General features: G+C 42.4%; 1 protein-coding gene across 1 annotated transcript in view; it reads left to right on the top strand.

Moving 5' to 3' along the window:
* FRAS1 (Fraser extracellular matrix complex subunit 1) overlaps positions 1-21,908 on the top strand; it is a gene marked incomplete at its 3' end in the record, with an annotated part of 480,497 nt that overhangs the window by 401,747 nt on the left and 56,842 nt on the right. The window contains exons 48-54 of the mRNA XM_080697854.1: positions 10,170-10,286; positions 10,520-10,660; positions 12,909-13,136; positions 15,553-15,666; positions 18,434-18,584; positions 20,278-20,437; positions 21,561-21,729. Of these exons, the coding sequence (XP_080553980.1) occupies positions 10,170-10,286; positions 10,520-10,660; positions 12,909-13,136; positions 15,553-15,666; positions 18,434-18,584; positions 20,278-20,437; positions 21,561-21,729 (1,080 nt within the window). The remainder of the gene's footprint in view (positions 1-10,169; positions 10,287-10,519; positions 10,661-12,908; positions 13,137-15,552; positions 15,667-18,433; positions 18,585-20,277; positions 20,438-21,560; positions 21,730-21,908) is intronic.

The raw sequence follows: 21,908 nt of genomic DNA, 5'->3' as shown, positions 1-21,908 counted from the left end.
ACCCTCTTTCCAAAAATAAAAAAAAAAAGGTCTGGGAGTGTGGCCCGGAGGTAGAAGGGCTTCCAGGAACCCCAGTACCACCAAAAAAAAAAAAAAAAAAAAAAATTAAACAAATCTATAAACCTGGAATTGTAGGAGTTTAAGAGTAGGAGAATCTACATTGGGCAGAAAAGTGCACTGCGGTGACATTTAAGAATACCCTTGGGCTGGGCATAGTGATGCTCACCTGTAATCCCAGTACTTGGGAAGCTGAGACAGGAGAACCACAGGTTCAAAGCTAGCCTCAGCAACCTAGTGAGACAGAGATTTTGGGCGGACAGTCCATGTGTTCTTTTCAGAGGTGGGAATAGCATGGAAGCACATTCAAAAATGAATGTTTAGCTGAAGCATACATTCTGGTAATAGTAGGAGTAGGTTGAGATTTTGTGGAAGGTTGTTAAAACTGACATAATAATTCCTATTTAATTTAGAATTGGCAAGAGTGAGCCACTTACAAATCTTGAGCGGGCAAGGAAGTGAAGTCCTTCAGGCAGTGTTCAACCAGATGAGCTGAAGGAAAGGAAAAGGAGGCAGACGACGGTTAAGACCATTGTACTCGTTACCAGTCAGAACCTAGTGATGCTTCTCCTGGAGGGCAGTAGTGGGAAAAGTAAGATGAGAAAGATGTGGGAGAGAATTTCTGGTACCTAGTAAGGAGCCATTAGACATTTCTGGATGGATGGATGGATGGATGGATGGATGGATGGATGGATGGGAGAGAAGAAGCGAGGAGTTTTAGGAGAAACCTACAGAATTCGGCAGCTGAATGAATTTGAAGAACAAACTATATATACTTGCTGAACAAACAACCTACAAGGAGAATTGTCTTTATTTCTTCGAATGTAGAAGCAGTGACCACTTGCTGGAGATTTAGATCTCCTTTGGTTTTCTCTGGATTTTGAGTTACAGATTCTTCACTTGTCCAGGGAAGTATCAAAACAAGGGAAATGTCCACCCTTAGAGTCTTTGCCTTGTAGTTCAAGGTAACCAGACAGTAAACAAACAAGTGAACAAATAAATGGTATGTCAGATGGTGGTGAGCATTAAGCTGGGAGATAAACTATTTCCAGGGTGCCCAGGGAGGAAAGAGGAGAGGGAAGTCCTCTATAATAATAAGATGACATTTGAGCAGAGATCTGAAGAAAGGAAGAGAGCCAGCTAGGCTGATGAATAAGGAAAGAGCATTCCAGCCGGAGGGATCAGTGCGTGTAAATATCCTGAGGTGGAGTCAGAGACACAGGGAGAAGGCCATGGAGGCCGCGGCAGGACGGCGAGGGGAGAGTGGTGAGACAGAAGCTGCAAAAGGTGGAAGGTGATCTGGCAGATGTGGGAAAAGAGACGCTGCTGGGCCCAGGGAGACGGCGGAGAAGCGGCTGTTGGATGTGTAGGGCAGGAGGGCACAGAGAGAAATGGACAGGTTGGCTAAAATCCCTAATGCAAATTAACACAGGAGCCCTTCCCCTTTGTCCCGAAGTTGCTGGGAAAGTATGCAGATCAGCACCCACAAGACCTTGGCTGCATGAGATATTTGATAACTAATTCATGAGTTAATTGCTTCTGCCAGAATGCTGTCAGGTTGCTGATTGTATCTCTCCGAAGATGAAAGGGCAGACTCTTGGCTGGTGTGTCAGGCAACCGCACGCAGACTGCCCAGAGCTGTAAAATGCTCTGAGCTTCAGGCGAGATGCTGCCAGCCCTTGCTCCCCGCTTTCCCAGGCTGCTTAAAAGCCCTATGTGGGGTGCTCCAAATTTGCCTTTTCTTTTTCACTACTCTCAGACTTCACTGGGCTGAAAGCCTGGTTGTCACGACCACGCCAGCTCTGCTTTGGGAGAACCCAGTAGGGCATCATGCTCCTCCCTGCTCCTGGGACAGTACTGTTCAAAATCGGCAGTATGTTCCATTTACCTGGGCCATTCCTTCGCCTGCTCTTTCCTGGCCATTCAGTTTCCCAGTGTGTGCCTTTCCATGTCCCCATAATTTTTTCTTAATCTGTCTCTTTCCTAGAACCTTAAATAGAGCAAATACAAAGATCCAGTCCTCTCTTCTTTACTGTTGGGGACCCTCTCCATGGCCAAGAGGGCCTGCCTTGTCCCTCCTTTATATCAATTCCAATTTATACCAATTCCAATTCTTTTTCTTCCTCTTTCCTTGTCTCCCCTATATGATCCTCTCTCTCTCTCTCTCTCTCTCTCTCTCTCTCTCTCTCTCTCTCTCTCCCCTTCCCTCTCTCTCTCTCTCTCTCGCTCGCTCTCTCTCGCTCTCTCTCTCACTCTCTCTCTCTTCCTCTCTCCCCTCCCCTCCTTTCCTCCCTCCCTCCCCCCTCTCTTTTTCTTTTTGGTGATGGTACTAGAGATTAAACCCAGGGGCATTCTACCTCCAAGCCATAACCCAGCCCTATTTTATTTTGAATCGGAGTCTCACTAAGTTGCTGAGGCTGACTTTGAGCCTTCGGCCCTCCATTCTCAGCCTCCCAAGTGCTGGGATTACAGGTGTGTACCTCCACTCCTGGATCCCTACCTTAATTTGATTCCTTTAAGTGTGATGTTCTCCCTTTGGAGGAAGCGCATGTGTCTTACTTCTTGGCCTCTCTGGAAGCAGCTGCCTACAACTTAGAGAAGAGCAATTGTCTCACTAGGCAAGGATGGGCCACCAAGGGCTGAGGTTAGGGTCAGGTCTGGTCTTTCTAAGAACAGAGCAACTTCTAGGCCAGTGTCCTCAGGACAGGTCCTGGGTAATTTGGGGACAGATACCTCCTGGAATAGCATTAGTCACCAGTGTGGGCAGACAGCCTTCTGATGATCACTGTGAAATGGACTTAGCCTTGTACAGTCTTTCTCAGTCAGCTGACCATAATTGGTTGTCCTCCTTAGAGAGAAAAATGTGGAAATCCTTCTTCCCCTGAGGATCTGTAGGGAGCCTATCGGAACTGTGCAGAAGATAGTTCTGAGCCTTGCAGCACTGACGACAGGCTGGCCTGGAAATCTAGTGCTGGTTTGTGCTGCCTTTCAAGGTTGGGGACGGGGGGGGGGGGGGGCACACCCACACAGCCAGCTTCTCTTCCCCACTCTAGACCCTAAAGATGTTCTTTTTCTTAGGAAATTAGAATAAGGAGTAATAGTCACTAAGAGAAAAGCTAAGCTACCAGAACAAAGAAACCCCAAATACACTGGCCTAAATGAGAAATGTATTTGGGTTAACAGAGTTATCTAGAGGCAGGTGACCCAGAGGCAAGATAAGGCTTCCATTTCAGGCTATAAGTGACTACAGTAATTTTCATCCTCCTGCCAGCGGGAAGAGACAAAATGTCAGGAGAACCTATAGCTATTTCTCTTTAAGGAACATTACTAGAGGAGCACATGACACTTTGGTGTGATCACAGTCACAAAGCTGGGAGTGGCTGACAGATATAGCCTCTAACTGGGCATCTGATTATTCATCTAATAGCCAACACTCGTATATTTCAAAGCAGTATTGGAGCAGAGCATAGTACTGGTTTTCAAGAGACATAGATCACATGGTGATCACCTCTAGGATACAAAAGTTGTCACATGGACTCAGCTGGGGACTGGGGTAGTCTTGGCTATGCAAGAATCTAGAGGACAGAGATAGGAGTATTAAATATCCTGCAATGAACAGGTTAAGTCCTGAGCCAAATAATTGTTCTTCCTGAAAGGCCAATAGTGCTATTAGAAGCTGTAGACTATAGCATGTAATCCAAAATCTGAATTCGTGTCTTGACTTTAATTTTATTCCCAATGAAGCATGTTATATCAGCACAACTCCATTAGACAATAACCACATAGATCTCAACAGCTAATCCCACCCAAAGTGTTTCTGGAAGAGTTAGCCAGCTTTGTTTCCAGAATACTTCAAGGAGGACTGCCTCCTTCTGGCCTCCCCTTGCCAGTACAACACGCCTTCCTGGAAGGCTAAAGAACTGACATAATGGCTTTTTGGCCAGTCCTAGAAAAATCCCTGAGTGATCTGTCAAAGTTCCTAAAGACATTTAGGGAGATGTTCAAGGCCCAATAATGATGGGCAACCAGGGGTATCCTTCTTAAAACAATAAATCGGGTACCCCAGCGGGTTTCCTTTCCCTGCTGAGGCCACTGGGAGCCAAACTCAAGCCTCAGGTGAGGGCATCATGATGCTCAGCAAAGGGCACAGTTTCCTCCTAAACCATGAGAGCAAAGCAACAGAAGACACCAAAGGAAGGTCTTCCCTCCTGTGAGCCACTGCAGCTTCATGATTTGGGTTGAAAGAAAGTGCTATTTGTGATGCACAGCTTTGTTCAGCCTGGGGATCATAGGTTAGAAGGTGTATTTTTCTACTTTCTGGGAACTTGGAATGAACTCCTGTGGACTTCCCCACCAGTCTGAGCGCTCCATGTTCACCTTAAGAAACTATTTTGCTCTTACATCTTAAAATCAGGCAAATGGATGGTTCTACCCTTGATGAGTTGAAAGTCCTTTTGTCGCCAGCTTACTAATCACCAGAGGAACATGAGCACCGTCAAGGAGGAGCCTGGAAGTCTGAAGTCCTCAGGTCCTCACAGGGACTCATTCCCCATGAAGAGTTAACTTCTCGAGGTGCTGCCCACAACTTTTCCACCTTCTATCTTGTGCTTGCTGCCAAGTCCTCACTTCCTGAAGGAGCTAAATTAAAGTTCCTAAAAAGGTGGACTGCCTTCACACGTGCCTCTCTTCCCTTCCCCTGCCTCAGTTCATTAACATGGCTCTTGGCCTCTTAAGTTCACTTCTGCAAGTCCTTGAGGGAAGTGGGCATTTTGCCCAGAAACTGTAATATCATCTTAACCAGATTTCAGGATGGAGTGACAGCATCCTGAGCCAGACAACATCGTAACGGAGGGATGCACAGTTAGAAGGAGAGAGGTCAAAGAGGGGAGATGCTGTCGGCCCTGACGTGGCCACCATGGTGAATCAGATCACCCCACCTCTTAGGATGTGTGAGCTGAAGGGCACAGTAAACTCTCAGTTGTGTGTGCAGGGCTAGATCATTAAGATCCCTCACTAGTTGTATATTTTTATAGAGACTAGTCTGTGCATGATAGCTTCATATAGTAAAATTGCAATAGAGAGCTCCTCTCATCTAGAGGCTAACTAGTCATGTGAAGCTTTATCTTTGTTTACCAGATACAACTAGTTCTCTTATTAATATGCCCACTCAATTACCCTTATTAAAAATAGCATAGAATTTACGTGGCTTCAGACATAACCACCACTGCTCAGATCATATATGATCCAATACCCAACCTTGTTATCATCTATCATTTTATCTGCTACCTCTGAGGTGGCTATACTGTTATAGCTTTAGAGATGTCAAAGAATAGAATAAGATAAAATAAGACAAGGATCTGTGTTACATGACTTGCTGTAGCTTATGTGACTCATGTAGAGCAAAAGGAACGTATTTGAAAAGAAAGAGAACGAAAGAAGCCCAAGCAGGTGTCCTGATTGTTCTCTCAACTCTTTTGCCAAAATTGCAACCACTGAGGATACATTTTAAAATGATGATACCCAGGCCCCACCCAGACCCATAAATAAAGGTCTCTGAGGGATGGAACTTGGACAGGAGTGTCTTTTGACAGCACTGTATTAGTTTATATTTGGTTGTTATCACACATACTCATTTTCTCAAAGTTTTGGAAGCCAGAATCTGGGTACCAAGGTATGGGCACTGGCAGGGTTGGCTCGTTGTAAAAGCTGTAGATGAAGGATGTGATCAGGCCTTTCCTTGTCTCACAGAGGGCTACCTTCACGTGTGTGTGTGTGTGTGTGTGTGTGTGTGTGTGTGTGTAGTGCTGGGGGTTGAACCCAGGGGAGGTTCTACCTCTGAGCTACACCTCCAGCCCTATTTTATTTTTCACTTGGAAACAGGGTTGCTGAGGTTGGCTTTGAATCCGTGATCTTCCTGGCTCAGTTTCCCAAGTAGTAAGATCACAAGTGTGTACCACCATGCTCAACTCAAATATCTCTGCTTTATGACATCAGCCATACTGAATTAGGGCCCACCTAATGACCCCATACTGTCTATGTCTAGAGTGACCAAATAAGGTCACATTTGGGGACACTGCAAGTTGGGACTTCAGCATGTAAATTTGGGATAACAGCAAAGCACAGTTCAACCCATAGCAAGAGGCTTTGGAGAAAATATGAAGCAAGAAAGCTGAGAGTCTCCCACCAGGGTGCTGAAAGCGGACGGACCAAAGTGGCCCCAGAATCCTGTTAAAAAGGCAATTTCTGCAGAGACACTTTGTCCCCACAACTCTGCCTCAACCTAGACTGAGCTTCTAGAGGAATTGGGAAAACTGACAGGGTTCATGTGGGTCTCCGCAATGCTGCCGGATACATAGTTTAGCCAGCAGGTCTGTGACCAAAAACACCTCCAATGGGACTAAAGCCTTCAAGTATTTCAAACAACTTCCTGCTGGGATAGCCATAGGGAAATATGTTAGAAACACCATCTTGATGGCAAGTGAGTAGCGGATATCTTCTAATACCCAGTTAGCAGAAGTTAAATTTTTGAAACTATAAAGTGTATAGAGACTGAAGATCAACACTCCCTAGAACCCCTGAGATATAGATTGTAGCAGATGAAATAAATATACCCAGCACATGCAGCTTGGGCCTCTGCTGTGTAGGAGGTACCGTTCCAGATGCCCATGAGTGAAGAAACAAGGAACAGCCACGTCCTCTTCAAGCTTGTGTTCTGGGCAGCTTGATCTCTCAGACGAATGCCTGTAGGTATCACTTAAATAACATAAGCCCCAGAAAAATCAATAGTTCCCACAAGAAAGAAGCTATCGACAATAAAGCACTTTAGAAGGAGCAATTAAAAAGTATGATAATGATGCCATGTCAGTGGTAGGTGTAGGAGTGATTTTTATGTGTTTTCCCATTTTTAATAGGTATGTATTGCTTTGTATTGAAAAATAAAGAAGCTAAAGAATAAGAGTAAAATCCAAGACGCCCCTTGTCTAGATGACTTTCATCTTTATAAAAGCACTCCTTGGACAAATCTGTGAGATAAACATGAGAAATTAATAACTCTGTTTTGTAGATAAGGAAACTTCATAGCCAGCAGTAGTAGAATCTGTATAACATTTTTTTTTTTTTGGTTCTCAGTATGTTTTCTTCAGTACAATGCAAGCTATCTGCATAATAATCCCTCCCACACAAGAAAGGAGTTAAAATATAATTTGAATTCCTATGTAAAATACTTAAGATATTTCTTTGAAATTAGAAATAGTAAATCTATAAAAACCTTTTGTATTCTCTCAAATAAATGATGAAAGAATGCATTTATCACTCCTCTTCCAATGTAACAACTAAAACTCCAACAGTGGGCCTAATAAAATTTTTTAGACATTAAAATAAATAGATAAATAAAAGCACTCCTAAGCTGGGCATGGTGGTACACACTTGTAATCCCAGTACTTGGGAGGCTGAGACAGGACAATCCCGGGTTCAAGGATAGCCTCAGCAAGTAGCAAATGAGAATCTTCTCATCAACCTAGCAAGACCCTGTTTAAAATAAAATAAAATAGGGCTAGGGATGTAGCTCAGGGGTAGAATGCACCTGGGCTCAATCTCTAGTACCCACCCCCCCCCCACGCACAAAGCATTCCTAGAGGACATAAACTTTGAAATTAGACCATTTTGGATTCCAATCCCAGCATTGCCCTTTTATTATCTGTGACTTTGGCTAGGTCACATAACTCCTTAATTACATAAGTAATCTCTTACTGTGTTGTATCTATTAAAAATGGAGGTGATATGCCTACCCTGACCTCCCAGAGTTGTTGAAAGATAGAATTTACCATATATAAGCAAACTGAAATAGTAGGCTATCCATGGCAGGTGCTGAATTGAACTGGGAAAGTACTACTAAAATGTGATTGAATTGGGAAATCACAGCTAAGACCAAGCCTAAAGCTCTTGTATACTACTAGTGAAAATATACTTTGGAAAAACATCTTAACAATTTCCTAAAAAAAAATATTTAAACATATACCTAACATATTCCAGCTATTTCACTCCTAGAGGTTTACCCAGGAAGAATGCATACTTATGTCCATACATAGACCTCTACACAAATAATTATAGCAGCTTTATTTGTAATAGCTCCAAACTAGAAGTAATCCTAATCCAACACACGAATGAATAAACAAATTATGATATAGGTTCACAAAGGAATGCTACTCAGCATTAACAAGGAAAGAACTGCTAATACATGCTGAAACGATGCTAAGTGAAAGAAACCACACACATAATAATATCTACTGTATGATTCTATTAATTTTTTAAACAGTAGATAAAATGTCAGTGGACCTCTAGTGATAGAAAAAAATCATGGGTTTCTTTGGGGTGCGGTAGGGGATAAAGAATGGAAGGCTGGAAAGATTATAAAGTATCAATTGAAAACTTTAGGAGTGGTAGATATGTTTACTATTTTGATCAAGGTGGTTTTGTGAGACTGCCAAAGGTTATGAAATTGTGTGCTTTAAATTTGTGCAATTTATTTTATGTCAGTTTTATTTCAAATAGAGAATATTAAGAAGAGAAAAATGATCAATCCTTCCCAAGAGGAAGGCAAAATCTTAATCAGTCATAATCACTTTCAGACTCTCATAAAGGGAACCATGAACTAGGTGACTGGTTGATTATAAGAATCCAGACAGGTCTTTCTCATGAACTGTAAGGATGGATTCACAGTAGAGAGAAGAGATTTAGATTTCTCAGTGCAGCCAGTCTGAAGTTATTAAATTTTTAAATAATGGTATAGATTTCTGTCCAGAGCCACAAGACAAAGCTGTAAGACAAGGGGCTGCATGTCTTGCCCGTCAAGAGCTGATGTAGCAAGCACAGAAATATAAAAGCCTCATCAGAAAATTAATGCCCCAATATTCAGAAGGCGATTGTATCTGGGTGACAAATTTCAGATGATAAAGAGAGATGCAGATATAAGCCGTGTGGGTGGATTTTTTTTCTTCTTAAAGATAAAGCAGTGATACTGGTACTACATTTAAATATACAATAATCAAAGTAGAGTCTGTTATTTTTTAGAGCAAAGCCAAATGATTTTGCTGAGCTTAATCATGAAAAAAGATCATAAACCTCAGGAAGCAGCAAATGAATCTCAAGGACAAAGTAAAGGACTAGATTAAATGGATTAATTTCCCAATGCCCAAGATCAGAAAAAAAAAAAGTCTACGCTAAGGGACTAAAAGATGTGATTCTGTTTCAGTCTTGACTGGTACCAGAGTGTGAGCCTTCATAGCTTTGAGATGGAAACCAGGAATTTGAGCTGGTTTGTTAAATGTTCTTAGACCTTTAAAAAAAAAAAAAAAGGAAATGGTGTGCATCTGCAGGATGCCTAATCATGATTTCAAACTGCTTTGTTTTTTTTTTAACTTTTAAAATGAAAGTGTAAAAAAATTGAACATAATTTATTTTCTATACCATGCTATTGAATAATACAGCTTTTCTAGGCCATTTTCAATTTGATACAGAACAATTATTCAAGCCCCACGGTCATGTATTAAGCTTTGCTACTTCCTGGCTGACCAAAATCATATATGAGAAAGTAAGATTATAGTCCTGAGAGGTGAAACAGACCTTAAAAGATGTCCAGTGAAATTACAGAGCCAGGAATGGCTCGCAATCACAGAACAAGGCCATGTGTAGCCAGGTCTTAGAACTGCAGCACTCAAAAGCTAAATTTTCACACAATACTAAAAACTAGGGCAGATTTTCAGAAGGACTCTAGGGGACTATAAACTTCAGAGAGAGGGGTTTGGACACGAAGGCGACACCTCTGCCTTTCATAGACCCCAAGAGAAAAGAGAGCAACATTTCTTCCACACCGGCTGTTGTCTGGCCCACGGTCCATGCTGCAATAATAAAGTCAATGCGAGTTCCCACAGAACATATGCTATTGTAAAAGAAAAAAAAAAGTAAATAAATCTACAAACAGCACAAGGTCTTTGAGGGCCAAGCATAAGTGCTAGGGGAAAATCCAGAGGACTTGACATTTCCCTGGACAGAGGTCAGGCCAGCATGTTGACATCCTTTCTGTTTCCCTCTCCCCCTTTCACTAAGGTACCCAGATTGGTTCCTTTACTCAAGCAGACCTGACTTCCCGAAACGTTCAATACGTCCACTCCAGTGAGGCAGAGAAGCATTCGGATGCCTTCAGCTTTGTGCTGTCTGATGGGACCAGTGAGGTGAGTGGGGGCCGTGTCCATCCTCCAGTGGGTATCGATTCCTCGCTGTCGCCTTTGAATGCAGTAGGCAGAGAGCACACATTTTCTCCACTCTCTGCCTAGAAATGGAGGCAGCCTCTGACAGTCTCCCGGGCTCTTGCCAGCTCCTGGTTAGGCAGCATCTCCCTTCTACCTGGTTGGAGGGGGGGGTGTCCAGGGGCAGGTGTGCCACCTGTACTTTCTTGTCATCCTAGGTGACTCAGACTTTCCACATCGCTATTCACCCTGTGGATGATTCGCTGCCCGTTGTGCAGAACCGGGGCATGCGGGTGCAGGAGGGCGTGAGGAAGACCATCACGGAGTTTGAGCTTAAGGCGGTGGATGCAGACACAGAGGTAAGGGTGTAAGGGTGCTCCCCTAGGCTCTCTGGCAAAGGGACAGATCTTGGGGGATGCATTCTGAGGGTGGGACACAGTGGTGCAGATGCAGACATCCTTAAAAATGGGGAAAGAGAAGAAAGACACCATGGCCTTCTGGAAAAGAGTAACTGATGCATTTATAATCAAACTGTTTCTAAACCCTTCCTAAAATCCTAAATACATTCAGTCACTCCCCTGATTACATGTAGCAATCCTCCTAACATGCCGGATATTTTGGATTTGGTGGGTTTTTGTTTTGTTTTTTTTTTATTTTTTTTTTTATTTTGTATTGGGGTAGAACTCAGGGACATTCTATCTCTGAGCCACACTCTCAGCCTATTTTATTTTTTATTTTGAAATAGAATCTCACTTAGTTGCGGAGGGCCTCACTAAGTTGCTGAAGCTGGCTTGAACCTGCAATTCTCTCATCTCATCCTCCCATGTACTAGGATGACAAGCGTGCACCACCCTATCCAGTCACATACTGGGTTTTTATTATGATTCACCAAAAATCAAGTGGATGACATTTTATTATTTCCTATTAAAGTGAACAGGGATTTTCTGCACCTATACACCTTTCCCTTCATTTCACCCCTTTGATCCAGAATTTTCTGATGGCAACTAATAATCACAATTTGAGCATCCTCAGAGTCTCAGCTTTGGAGAGTGAAACAGGGCATGCACATGTGAAGATGACGCTTTTATTATCATTATACTCCCAGATTCAAGTATCTAACCTCAGACAGGAATTAGCTCCAAAAGAAGCCCTCTACTTGCTTGTCAACTATATCTCTGCATATCTTTCTTCAGACCGGTTGCAGTCATTCATTCTTTCATCAAATATCTATCACCTTCTGGCCCTAGGCTCTGTTCTAGATACTGAAGGCAGAGATGTGTACAAAACAAAGCTCTAAGCTTCAGGAATTTACAGTGTTTAGTTGGGAGGAAGACAGTAAAGAACAGGTCACATCATATATGATAAGTGTTACAAAGAAAAACATAAAAAAGTTAGGGAATGGAGATAGAGATTGCAGGTGTGCTGTTTTAGAATGGGAAGGCCTCTCTGAGAAGCTCATATTTGAACTGAAATTTGTATGTGTGTGTGTGTGGTACTGGGGTTGGAACCCAGAGGCTTTCTACCTCCTGGCTCTACTCCCAGACCTATTTTATATTTTATTTGGAAACAGGGTCTCACTAATTTGCCTAGTGCCTCACTAAATAGCTGAGTCTGGCTTCAAACCTGTGCGATCCTCCTGTCTCAGCCTCCCAAGCACGGGGATTACAAGCATGCGTCACTGCACATGGATAAACTGAAATATTAAGAGCAATATTATCAGATTATTATTATGATAATCTGTCTGGGAAAAATCACTCTCCAGGCAGAGGAGCCACAAGCGCAGATGCACTGTGGTCAAATGAACTTAGATCCCAAGAATAGCTGCAACAAAGGTGGCCAGAGGCCAAGAGGCTAGGACCCAAAGAACCAGCAGAAGGGAAGAGTGAACTGAGGGAGGGACCCTGAGCACAAGTCGCCAGGCTTGTTGGTCCAGGTCAGGCCTTTGCATCTTCCTCTACATTGGTGGGTAGAACGCCTTGAGCCAGGTTTTATGCCTCTCCCTTTTTCCTTCTGTGTGTCACCTTAGAAGAGGCAACTGTAAATGAGATATTAGATTCTGTTATGAAGCCTATGGGATACTGTATATAAAAGACTTGAGAGAGTGAGGAAAATGAATAGGAAAGAAATGAATGGTTGGGATAATTTTTTGTCAGCTTGGTAGAGGTTAATAATTCAGGCTGTATGAGATGGAAGTGTCGCAGGTTTGAGGCTAACCTCAGCAATTTAGTGAGATACTCAGCAACTTAGCATGACCCTGTTTTACAATAAAAAATGTCGAAAGGGCTGAGAGTGTAGCTTGGAGGTAAAATGCCCTTGGATTCAATCCCCAGTATGAAAAGAGGAAAGAGAGAGAGAAAAGAAAAAATTCAGGCTTCCTCAGATAATCCGAAGAGAATGAATTTAAATATTTAGTGTTATAACTGAAGGTACCAGAAAAAAAGTCATTTGTAGTATACATAATGGTTTCTTTAGCTTTTTTTCATATCTATAAACAATGCAGCGCTTACTGATAAACATCCTTAGGATTTGCTAGCTTGAGCAGCTGTCGGCTACCACTCACTCATATGGTTTCTACTGTGAACTTCTCCTGCTCTCCCTCCTGGACAGGCGGACGTGGTCACTTTCACCGTGGTGCAGCCCCCGCGCCACGGCACCATCGAGAAGACCACCAGGGGCCAGAATTTCCACCTCACCTCCATCTTCACCATGGAAGACATCTATCAGAACAGAATCAGCTACAGCCATGACGGCAGCAACTCCCTCAAAGACTGGTTCTCCTTCACTGTTTCTGATGGGACGAACCCCTTCTTCATCATTGAGGAAGGAGGGAAAGAGGTGAGGGGCAGAGATCATGGGGAGGAGGGCTGGCGGTGAGAGCCAGGGGCAGAACATGGCTTTTCAGAGCATTGTTTTCCTTCTGCGTTAATTTGTTAGCATATTAGCCTTGGGCAAGTTACTTAACTTCTCTAAGCCTTGATTTTTCATCTGTAAAATAGGCATGGTAGTAATTACCAACTTCAAATAGTTTTAAGAATCAAAAGAGCACAACCCTCATAAAGTACTTAACCCTGTTGCTAAATAATGAACACTTAATAAAAAGTAATTATTGTTATTATTACTACTTCTCCTTTTTTGTGTACCCTTACCCCTTGAGTTTTTCTTTCATCTACTTTTTCAATAATATATGTGGCTCTAGATTGTTTCTTTTTTTGGATTAAGACTTTACCCCCTCTTCCAACCAGAGATTTTCAGTCTTTGAGAAATAACGGTGATTCTGAGACAGGAAGATCACAGGTTCAAGGCCAGCACACCCTGAACCTTAGTGAGACCCTATTTCAAAATTTAAAAAAAAAAATGAAATAGGGCTGGGGTATAGCTCGGAGATTAGAATTCTCCTGATTCAATCCCTAGTACTACTGAAAACAAATAAATAATAAAAAGGAAGGAGGGAGGGATGGATGGATGTACAGTGGTTAAGAGCATAGCTTTTGTGTCTAAGAGATACTGATTTAAATTCTGGCTTTGAGCCTGGCATGGCAGTGCGCACCTGTAATCACAGTACTTAGGAGGCTGTGACAGGCAGATCATAGGTTCAGAGCCAGCTTCAGCAATTTAGTGAAGCTTGCAGCAACTTAGTGAGACCTTATTTTCAAATAAAAAAATAAAATAGGGCTGAAGGTATATAGCTTGGAGGTAGAATTCCTCTGGGTTCAATCTCCAGTACAACAACAAAAAATATATTAAATTAAAAATAAAAATAAATCCTGGCCTTGCACTTAGAAGCTAAGCATCTTCACAAATCATTTAAACTTTCTAAGTCTTAGCTCCCCTATCTGTGCCTACTCTCCTAGTGTACATAAAGCACTTTGCCCTGTGCCTGACACACAAGAAACATCAGGTAATCTGTAACTGTAGTCATCATCATTATCATGGTTTTGGAACCATCTAGTGTAACCAATAAGATGCTTTTCTCTTGAAGTCACATAATTGCCAACTTTTCCTTCCTATAAGAAGTACTCCTTCCTGATGTACAGGAGTCCAGAAGAAAGATTCCTCTCTACCACCTTCCCCATCATTTTTCCTCATTCAGTAGCCAGTCTCCTGCAGTACTGTGAATATCCTCCAGGAGGGCTGCACCCTGGTGAAAGGTGGGCTGGGGCAGCAGCCCTCCTTCCCAGGCCTGTGTCTGCTGCTGCTGGGCTCTCCCTGCTGCTCCCTGCTCGGCCTCTTTCAGCCCCCAGAGTTCTCTTCCTACTGATGATGGATGACTGTTTTCCTGGAAGAAAGTTTCTGCTGTGTCCTTTAGGAGGCAAGGGAAGGTCATTGTTGGCTGATTGGTGCATCCGTGGTGGCTCTTGGGGGACTGTACTGTGACACTACCTGCCAAGCTGTCATTTTTTGTCTTTTCTCTCCCACTGTAGCTGCTCCCCAGTTAGTTTGACTTTCAAAAGAGAAAAAAGATTTCTGGATGTATCAGCAAGAGGGCTGCCCCTCTTATAAACATAAAAGGTTATAGCTTATAGGTCTTGGGAGGGATTTGCTATTTTAAAAATGGAAATGATTGAGAAGGGGACCCTAAGAGAATAAAAATCCAAAATCTTGAAGTCCTGAGTTCTGTCTTGTCTTAACCCCTAGAAACAGTCAGGTGCTGGATCTGACTCATGTGTGTGCTGTGTGTGTGTGTTCACAAACTAAACTTTCTTTCATTATTCCCCAAGTGCTTTTATTCTTGATTTCTTCTGTTCCTTCCTCATTGAGATATTTTTTTTTCTCAACAAAAGCAAGAATAAAAACAAAAACAGAAACAGGGAAGGAAAAAAAATCTTTTCCCATGGAAACCTCTTTTCATGTAGGACATGAATCCACCTAGATATTTTGATATTAACATTTAAATGATGAGAATTTTGGCATGGAATTTTCCACCAAAAGGAAAATACTCTGTGTCTTGTCGTAGCAAAAGGTTGACCTCAACTAAAGTGGTCCTGGGGCTGGGCCATGGCTCCTGGGTGAAGCCCCAGTCTGGAGCCTGCGTCTTCAAGGTCCTAGGTTTCAACTCCAACACCATAAACAAAGAAGGTATAGGAATGTGCAAACCAACTTCCCTAGCAGATGAGATTCCAGGAGGCCCTGATTTCCCCTTCCCCATCTCTGGAGTGTTCATAGGTTCCCGGGTCCCAGCTTCGTAGGCCCTGGGGCTGGCATACTCCAGGTGTCTGTGAATGACTAGTTGCTCTTCTGGCCTCCCCTGCAGATAATGACAGCCGCACCTCAGCAGTTCCAAGTGGACATCCTCCCGGTAGACGATGGCACCCCTAGAATTGTCACCAACCTGGGGCTCCAGTGGCTGGAGTATATGGATGGCAAGGTAAGGCCTGTCCCATCTGCAACCTCCACGCTTCTCAATGGAAGCTAAGTCCTAATTTATGACAATAACTTACATGGGGAACTTAAGTTCAACTCCTATGATTACTGCTCTCTAGGTGAGCTGATTTTGCTAAGATAGGTGAACTCTGAGTATGGTTAGGATTCTTTGATGGTAAAGATTGTGTAGGTTTGGCTAAGAGTTGGCATAATTTCACAATGGAGCATATTTCAGCCAGAAAGAAGAACAAAATCGTGTCCTTGATAGGAAAATGGGTGGAGCTGGAGATTATAATGTTTAGTGAAGTAAGTCAGACTCAGAAAGAAAGTATCATGTTTCCCTCATATGTAGAATCTAGTGGGGGGGATAACATGAAATTAACAGGGAAACTATTAGATATGAAGAAGCAGAAGAAGAAGAAGAAGAAGAAGAAGAAGAAGAAGAAGAAGAAGAAGAAGAAGAAGAAGGAGGAGGAGGAGGAGGAGGAGGAGGAGGAGGAGGAGGAGGAGGAGGGCATCAGGAGGAATAGGAATGATCAAAATATGTTGTCTACATGTATGATTAGGACACAATGAAACCCAGTAGTCTATATAATTAAAATACACTAATAAAATTAATCATATTTTAAGTGTGGGATACCTGATGCTGTCATAATCTGAAAGAAAAGTAGATTGTGCATAATTGAATACGAAAGACCAAAAATGTGTTAGATCAAATAGTAAAAGTTTTGGGCCTTGCACCCACCTACTCTCCTTCCTTCCATCCTTCCTCTCTTTCTTACTCCCTCCCTTTCTTTTTCTTTCTTTCTTTCTTTCTTTCTTTCTTTCTTTCTTTCTTTCTTTCTTTCTTTCTTTTTTTTCCTTCTTTCTTCTTTCTCTCTTTCCTTCTTCTTCATACAGGGTGGAAGTAAGTGCTGAGTCTAGGGCTTTATCTGACCAAGTAGAGATACAGATTCCTGTTATCTTATTCTGGCATCACTTGGTGGTTGTTTTCAACTATATGACCATATTTCTTCATAAATGCATGAATATTGCAACCCACAAAAAGGGGGAAACAGGGAGATGGGGGCAAGGAACTTCAAGTTAAGCAAGTGACACAGAAATTGAACATGTCACTTGTACTCATTTTCTACTGGAAGGAAATTGTTCACTTGGCCACAGCCATGTCATGGGAGACTGGGAAATAGTGTCTAGCTGAGCAGGCAGGTGCCCGCTATAGCACTGTTAACTAGACTGGGGGAGAGACTGGACTTCGAAAACCTCACATTGTCTTTGTCATAAGTAGGAAAGAAGCAGCATTTATATAGGATTTATATAGGTGAATGTTTTTAGGGAAATTCAACTTTAAAAATTCCTTTCTCCATGTCCTCATTCCTAAATTGGTTATTTTAAGATTTAGGATATATATATATTTCTTTTTTTTTTTTTTTTTTTGGTGGTACTGGGGTTCCTGGAAGCCCTTCTACCTCCAGGCTACACTCCCAGACCTATTTCTATATTTTTGAAACAGGGTCTCTTACGCCAGCACAGCTGGCTTTGAACTTGTATGATCCCCCTGTCTCCGCCTCCCAAGCGCGGGGATTACAAGCGTGTGCCACCACGCCTGGCTTAGGCTATATTTTTTACCTGGCTACGTGTTAAGCACTAAAATATGCATGCCACCCAACACATGCATTTCTGCATTTCAGTTCAGAACTGATCTCTTACTTGGGTGGGCAATATTTCCTCTAGGGTGTGGGCTTTGCATCTCCATGATGTTTGTTGTATGCCTGTTACAACAACCTAGCTGCAGCTTCCCATGGAACTGGTTTTATTTCTCTCTTAAAATAAATGAAATAAGGGCATCAAATTCCTCTAATGCCCTGTTTAATTTTTCCCTTCAATAATCAGAATTCTTTTTTCTCATTACTCTCCAATTGAGTTTCTACCTCCCATGCCTCCCCCACTGCAGTCACTGTTACTAAGTCACCAATGATCTCTCTTTTGCTGAATTCAAAAGTCATTTATGGCTGGGCATGGTGGTGCATGCCTATAATCCCTGTACTAGGGAGGCTGAGATAGGAGAATCACAAGCTTGAGGCCAGCCGCAGAAACTTAGCAAGGCCCTGTGTCCAAATAAAAAGCAAAATAGAGCTATTGGAATGCCCCTGGGTTCGATGCCCCAGGACAACAACCACATTTTTAAAAAAATCAATTATCTTACTAAACCTACTGATATTTAATACTGTTCACTGCTCTCTTTTTTTTCCCTTGGACCTTTGCTCTCATTTAATTTTTGTTGAATGGATGAGTGAGTAAATTAAAGTTTAGACAGTGTATTTGAGCAGTATCGTACTCAATTTTAAGCGTTGCATTTTTCTCCTGTAAGATATAAGCTAGCTACCTTTCCTGTATTGTCATTCTTTCAGCCTTCCAACCTTCTTTTGAGGTCAAAATAAATCCCACTGCCTCAAATCCCTCGCTGCTCACCTCCAGATGGATTTAATCTCTCCCTCTTTCCAAAAGTCTCTAGCACTCTTTTTATATCTTCATTATAGCTCTTGCCATATTGACCTTGCTCAGGAGTCTTTCTTTCCCAATAAAGTGTGAATGCCTGGAGGGCCGAGGCTGGGGCACTTTCTATCCTCACAGCATCTCGAGTCCTGACAGTTTCCCATGTAGTAAATGCATTCGGTAAATCATTGTTGAGCGGAATTAAATCTGAGTCAGAGGGTCTTGTTCCCGCTTTAATTCCCACCTCAGGAATTAAATTTAATGGGTTTCTATTCCAGGCAACCAACCTGATCACTAAGAAGGAACTGCTGACCATGGACCCAGACACGGGGGACCCACAGCTTGTCTACGAGATCACCACGGGCCCCAAGCACGGCTATGTGGAGAACAAGCTGCAGCCTGGCAGGGCTGCCGCCACCTTCACCCAGGGTGGGGGCTCAGGGGACTGAGGATGGGAGAGACCTTCCAGTGCCACTCTCCCAAGTGCTCCCATCTTCCTCATAGCCACTGCTTACGCCAAGTAACCTATTTGCAAACAAATCGGTCTTTTCTTGTCTAACCATCCACCTTGTGACATTAACTTTTTCTGATGTTCATGTTACTCAGAACTACAGCAAAGGAAAAAAAAATCATTCTTACTCTGCTTGCCACCTTTAGGTTTAGGCTAGGTTTGTTGGAAGGGACATGTGGTACAGCTTGGTTTTCTTTTTTAATATTAGAAAATTTATTATTTAAATGATAACACAAATATAATTCAAGCCATGAAAGACAGCTAAATGACAAATTGGGGAAAATTAAGAACCATACTTACATAAGTAGGGAATGAAGAAATGATTAAAATATAGGCGTCAGATATCTTTTTAGAATATTACAAAAGTAACAGAAAAATAATCTCAAAAAGAATAGAAAGAAAGAAACAACAGAAACAGAAATAGGTATTGGTAAGTAGAAATTAACATAAGGGCCATCAAAGCCTGATATGGTGCCGCATACCTATGATCCTAGGACTTTGGAGGCTGAGACAGGAAGATCACAAGTGTGAGGACAGCTTCAGCAACTTAGCAAGACTGTCAGCAACGTAATGAGACCCTGTTTGAAAAATAAAAAGGTCTGGGGGTAAAGCTCAGAGGTATAATGCCCTTGTGTTCAATTTCCATACCAAAACAAATAACAGCAAACAGGCTTTCTGGAAGATCTGTGATCCTATGTAATCTATAATCTACTTTTTGTTCTCTAAGAATTGTAGTGGTTGTGTTTGGGGAGTTTGGGTTGTTGTTTTGAGATGAGGGCCTAGCTATGTTGCCCAGGCTGGCCTTGAAATCCTGAGCCCAAAATGATTCTCCCATCTCAGCCTCTTGATTGCCTGGGATTTCAGACATATACCACTGCACCTGACAAGTGTTGTTGTTTTAATCTTGAACCAATAAATTAAAGTCAGCACATATAAGTTTCTCAATAGAAAAATGTTCCTAGAATCACAAAAGGCAGGCCGTTTTGATTTTTCTTTCTCCTAAGATTGTCAGACTATTCTAGTCTTCTTTTGAAGATGCTCCTGATAGAGAGCAGCCACTGTCCTACTCCATCTTAAAATTCACCTTCCATATTTCTTTCTTTTCCCATTCCTCATCTGTGTGCGCTCCCCTAGCACATTTTTAGCTGTGCCTTGTTTGGGAGTGGTTTTAATACAACTTCAGTTTTTGTATTAGCATGTAACTTTCAAAGAACCTTCTCTGGAAGGAATTAAAGCTGGATATGAGGCTATATCCACAGAGACTGGGGTCAGTGACTTCTCTGTTAACTCAAATTTGCCCTTCAGCATTCCAAATACATCTACCTAGTGCTTTCTGTCAACACCCTAGAATTCTTACTTTATAACAGCATAAGGCTAATTTCTATTCATAAAAATAGGCCGTTTGTTACACAAAGCTGTAGGATTTTGCTTTAAAATCTGGAAGAAACATTATTTTTAAGGCCTCTATACTTTTTTTCTTGGGAAAAAAAGTTCTTCTTGTAACTCATCAGAAGCATAAGCTTGGTGTGTTGGGTGGGAATCTGTGAGGTTATCCTTTTATCTCCAGGCTTATTCACAGTGAATCTGTATCAAGTCTTTTTTTCCCCACAGAGGATGTGAATTTGGGGTTGATCCGTTATGTACTACACGAGGAGAAGATCCATGAGATGATGGATAGTTTTCAGTTTCTGGTGAAAGACAGTAAACCCAATGTGGTCAGCGATAATGCCTTCCATATCCAGTGGTCCCTTATCAGCTTCAAATACACCAGGTACAAGTGTTACTGTGTTGTCATTCTTGAGAAACAAATGAGAAAGTAGAAAAATTGGTGATGATGATGGTAATGATCACAATAATGAAAATAATAATTGCATGAAATATTTATTGGATACTGTATGCAGCAGGTACTGTGCCAGGTACTTGACATATAGCATCGTGTTTACTTTAAGTATGCATCTCCTCAGTGTAAGACAGCCATGCCCTGCTAGTGTCCTGCTCTCTGTGGCTTTCCTAATCCTGCATACCTATGAATTAGTGGAACATGAATATTTGGACTCCTATTTGGCAAATGCAATTTATATCCCTGGCAGTAAACTAAATTTATCTTGTTTCTCTCCCACTGACACAAAACTGTGCTTGCATAAACACCATGGTTACCCAGACTTGACTTTCACATTCTTGCCTTTGGTACTGTCCTGGATTCTTTACAAAGTTCTATAGACCTGGTTCAGTCAGTTTCCCGTGAGCTGAGTCATTACCAGACTTCCCAGCAGCTCTCTCCCCTCAGAACCCACTGGTCTGTTCTGATTACTCTACTGCATGAGGGAGAGATTGATTCTTGTTTATTCATGTTCTGAAATCTAAAGTCCATAGCTCCTAAGCGACTCTAAGATATCCATTCTCTAAGTGACTGACTCAACTCTTTCAAAATGGGCAGATGGCATTCTGCACCCAGTTCCTTGTTCACTTGGTGCTATGACTGTCCCAGATAAACACATTTTCTTCATTTAACTGGAAGAATTTTTTTCAAAAAGTGTGTATTTGTATTTCCATGTGTATGCATAAATAACACCTGTATATACGTCTATATACTCCAAACATATGTAGTGGGGTTATAACATATTTTATATACTTTTATTGTTGTACTTTATACCTCATAGTGAGGTTCAAAGCAATACAAGCATACATGTGCACAGCACCAGCGTATTTCCCTCCACCTCCACCCTATTACCCTCCCCCTCCCCATATATTACATGGCTTCTTGGGGAATCAAACTGCTTCTTCTCTGAACTGTCTAACCCCAGTAACCAAACAGAAGAGCTAGGCACTGAACAAGCAGGTTCCTCTCAGCTGCAAGGCAGGTTTTCAGAGATGGTCTTTTTGTGTACTTTTAGCTACAATGTCAGTGAGAAGGCAGGGTCGGTCAGCGTCACTGTGCAGAGGACTGGCAACCTGAACCAGTATGCCATCGTCCTGTGTCGCACTGAGCAAGGCACAGCCAGCTCCAGCGCCAGGGTCGGCCCCCAGCCTGGACAGCAAGACTACGTGGAGTACGCTGGCCAGGTAGGTGGTGTGCAGACCCACGATTCCTGAACTGCTGGGCAGTTCCAGCAAGGCCTGAGGTGGTGGCAGTTTAGGCTTTGATTAAATGGGAAGTTGGAGAGAAGTGGAGAGATTGGACAGATTAGTGAGAATTGCTAGGATTTGGCAGTGGACTTGATGGTGGGGCAGAAGGAAGAGTG

The sequence above is a fragment of the Muscardinus avellanarius genome (genome assembly GCF_963383645.1).
Source record: "Muscardinus avellanarius genome assembly, chromosome: 6".
In the NCBI taxonomy this organism is placed as follows: domain Eukaryota; kingdom Metazoa; phylum Chordata; class Mammalia; order Rodentia; family Gliridae; genus Muscardinus; species Muscardinus avellanarius.
This window is presented reverse-complemented; position numbering and strand designations above follow the sequence as displayed.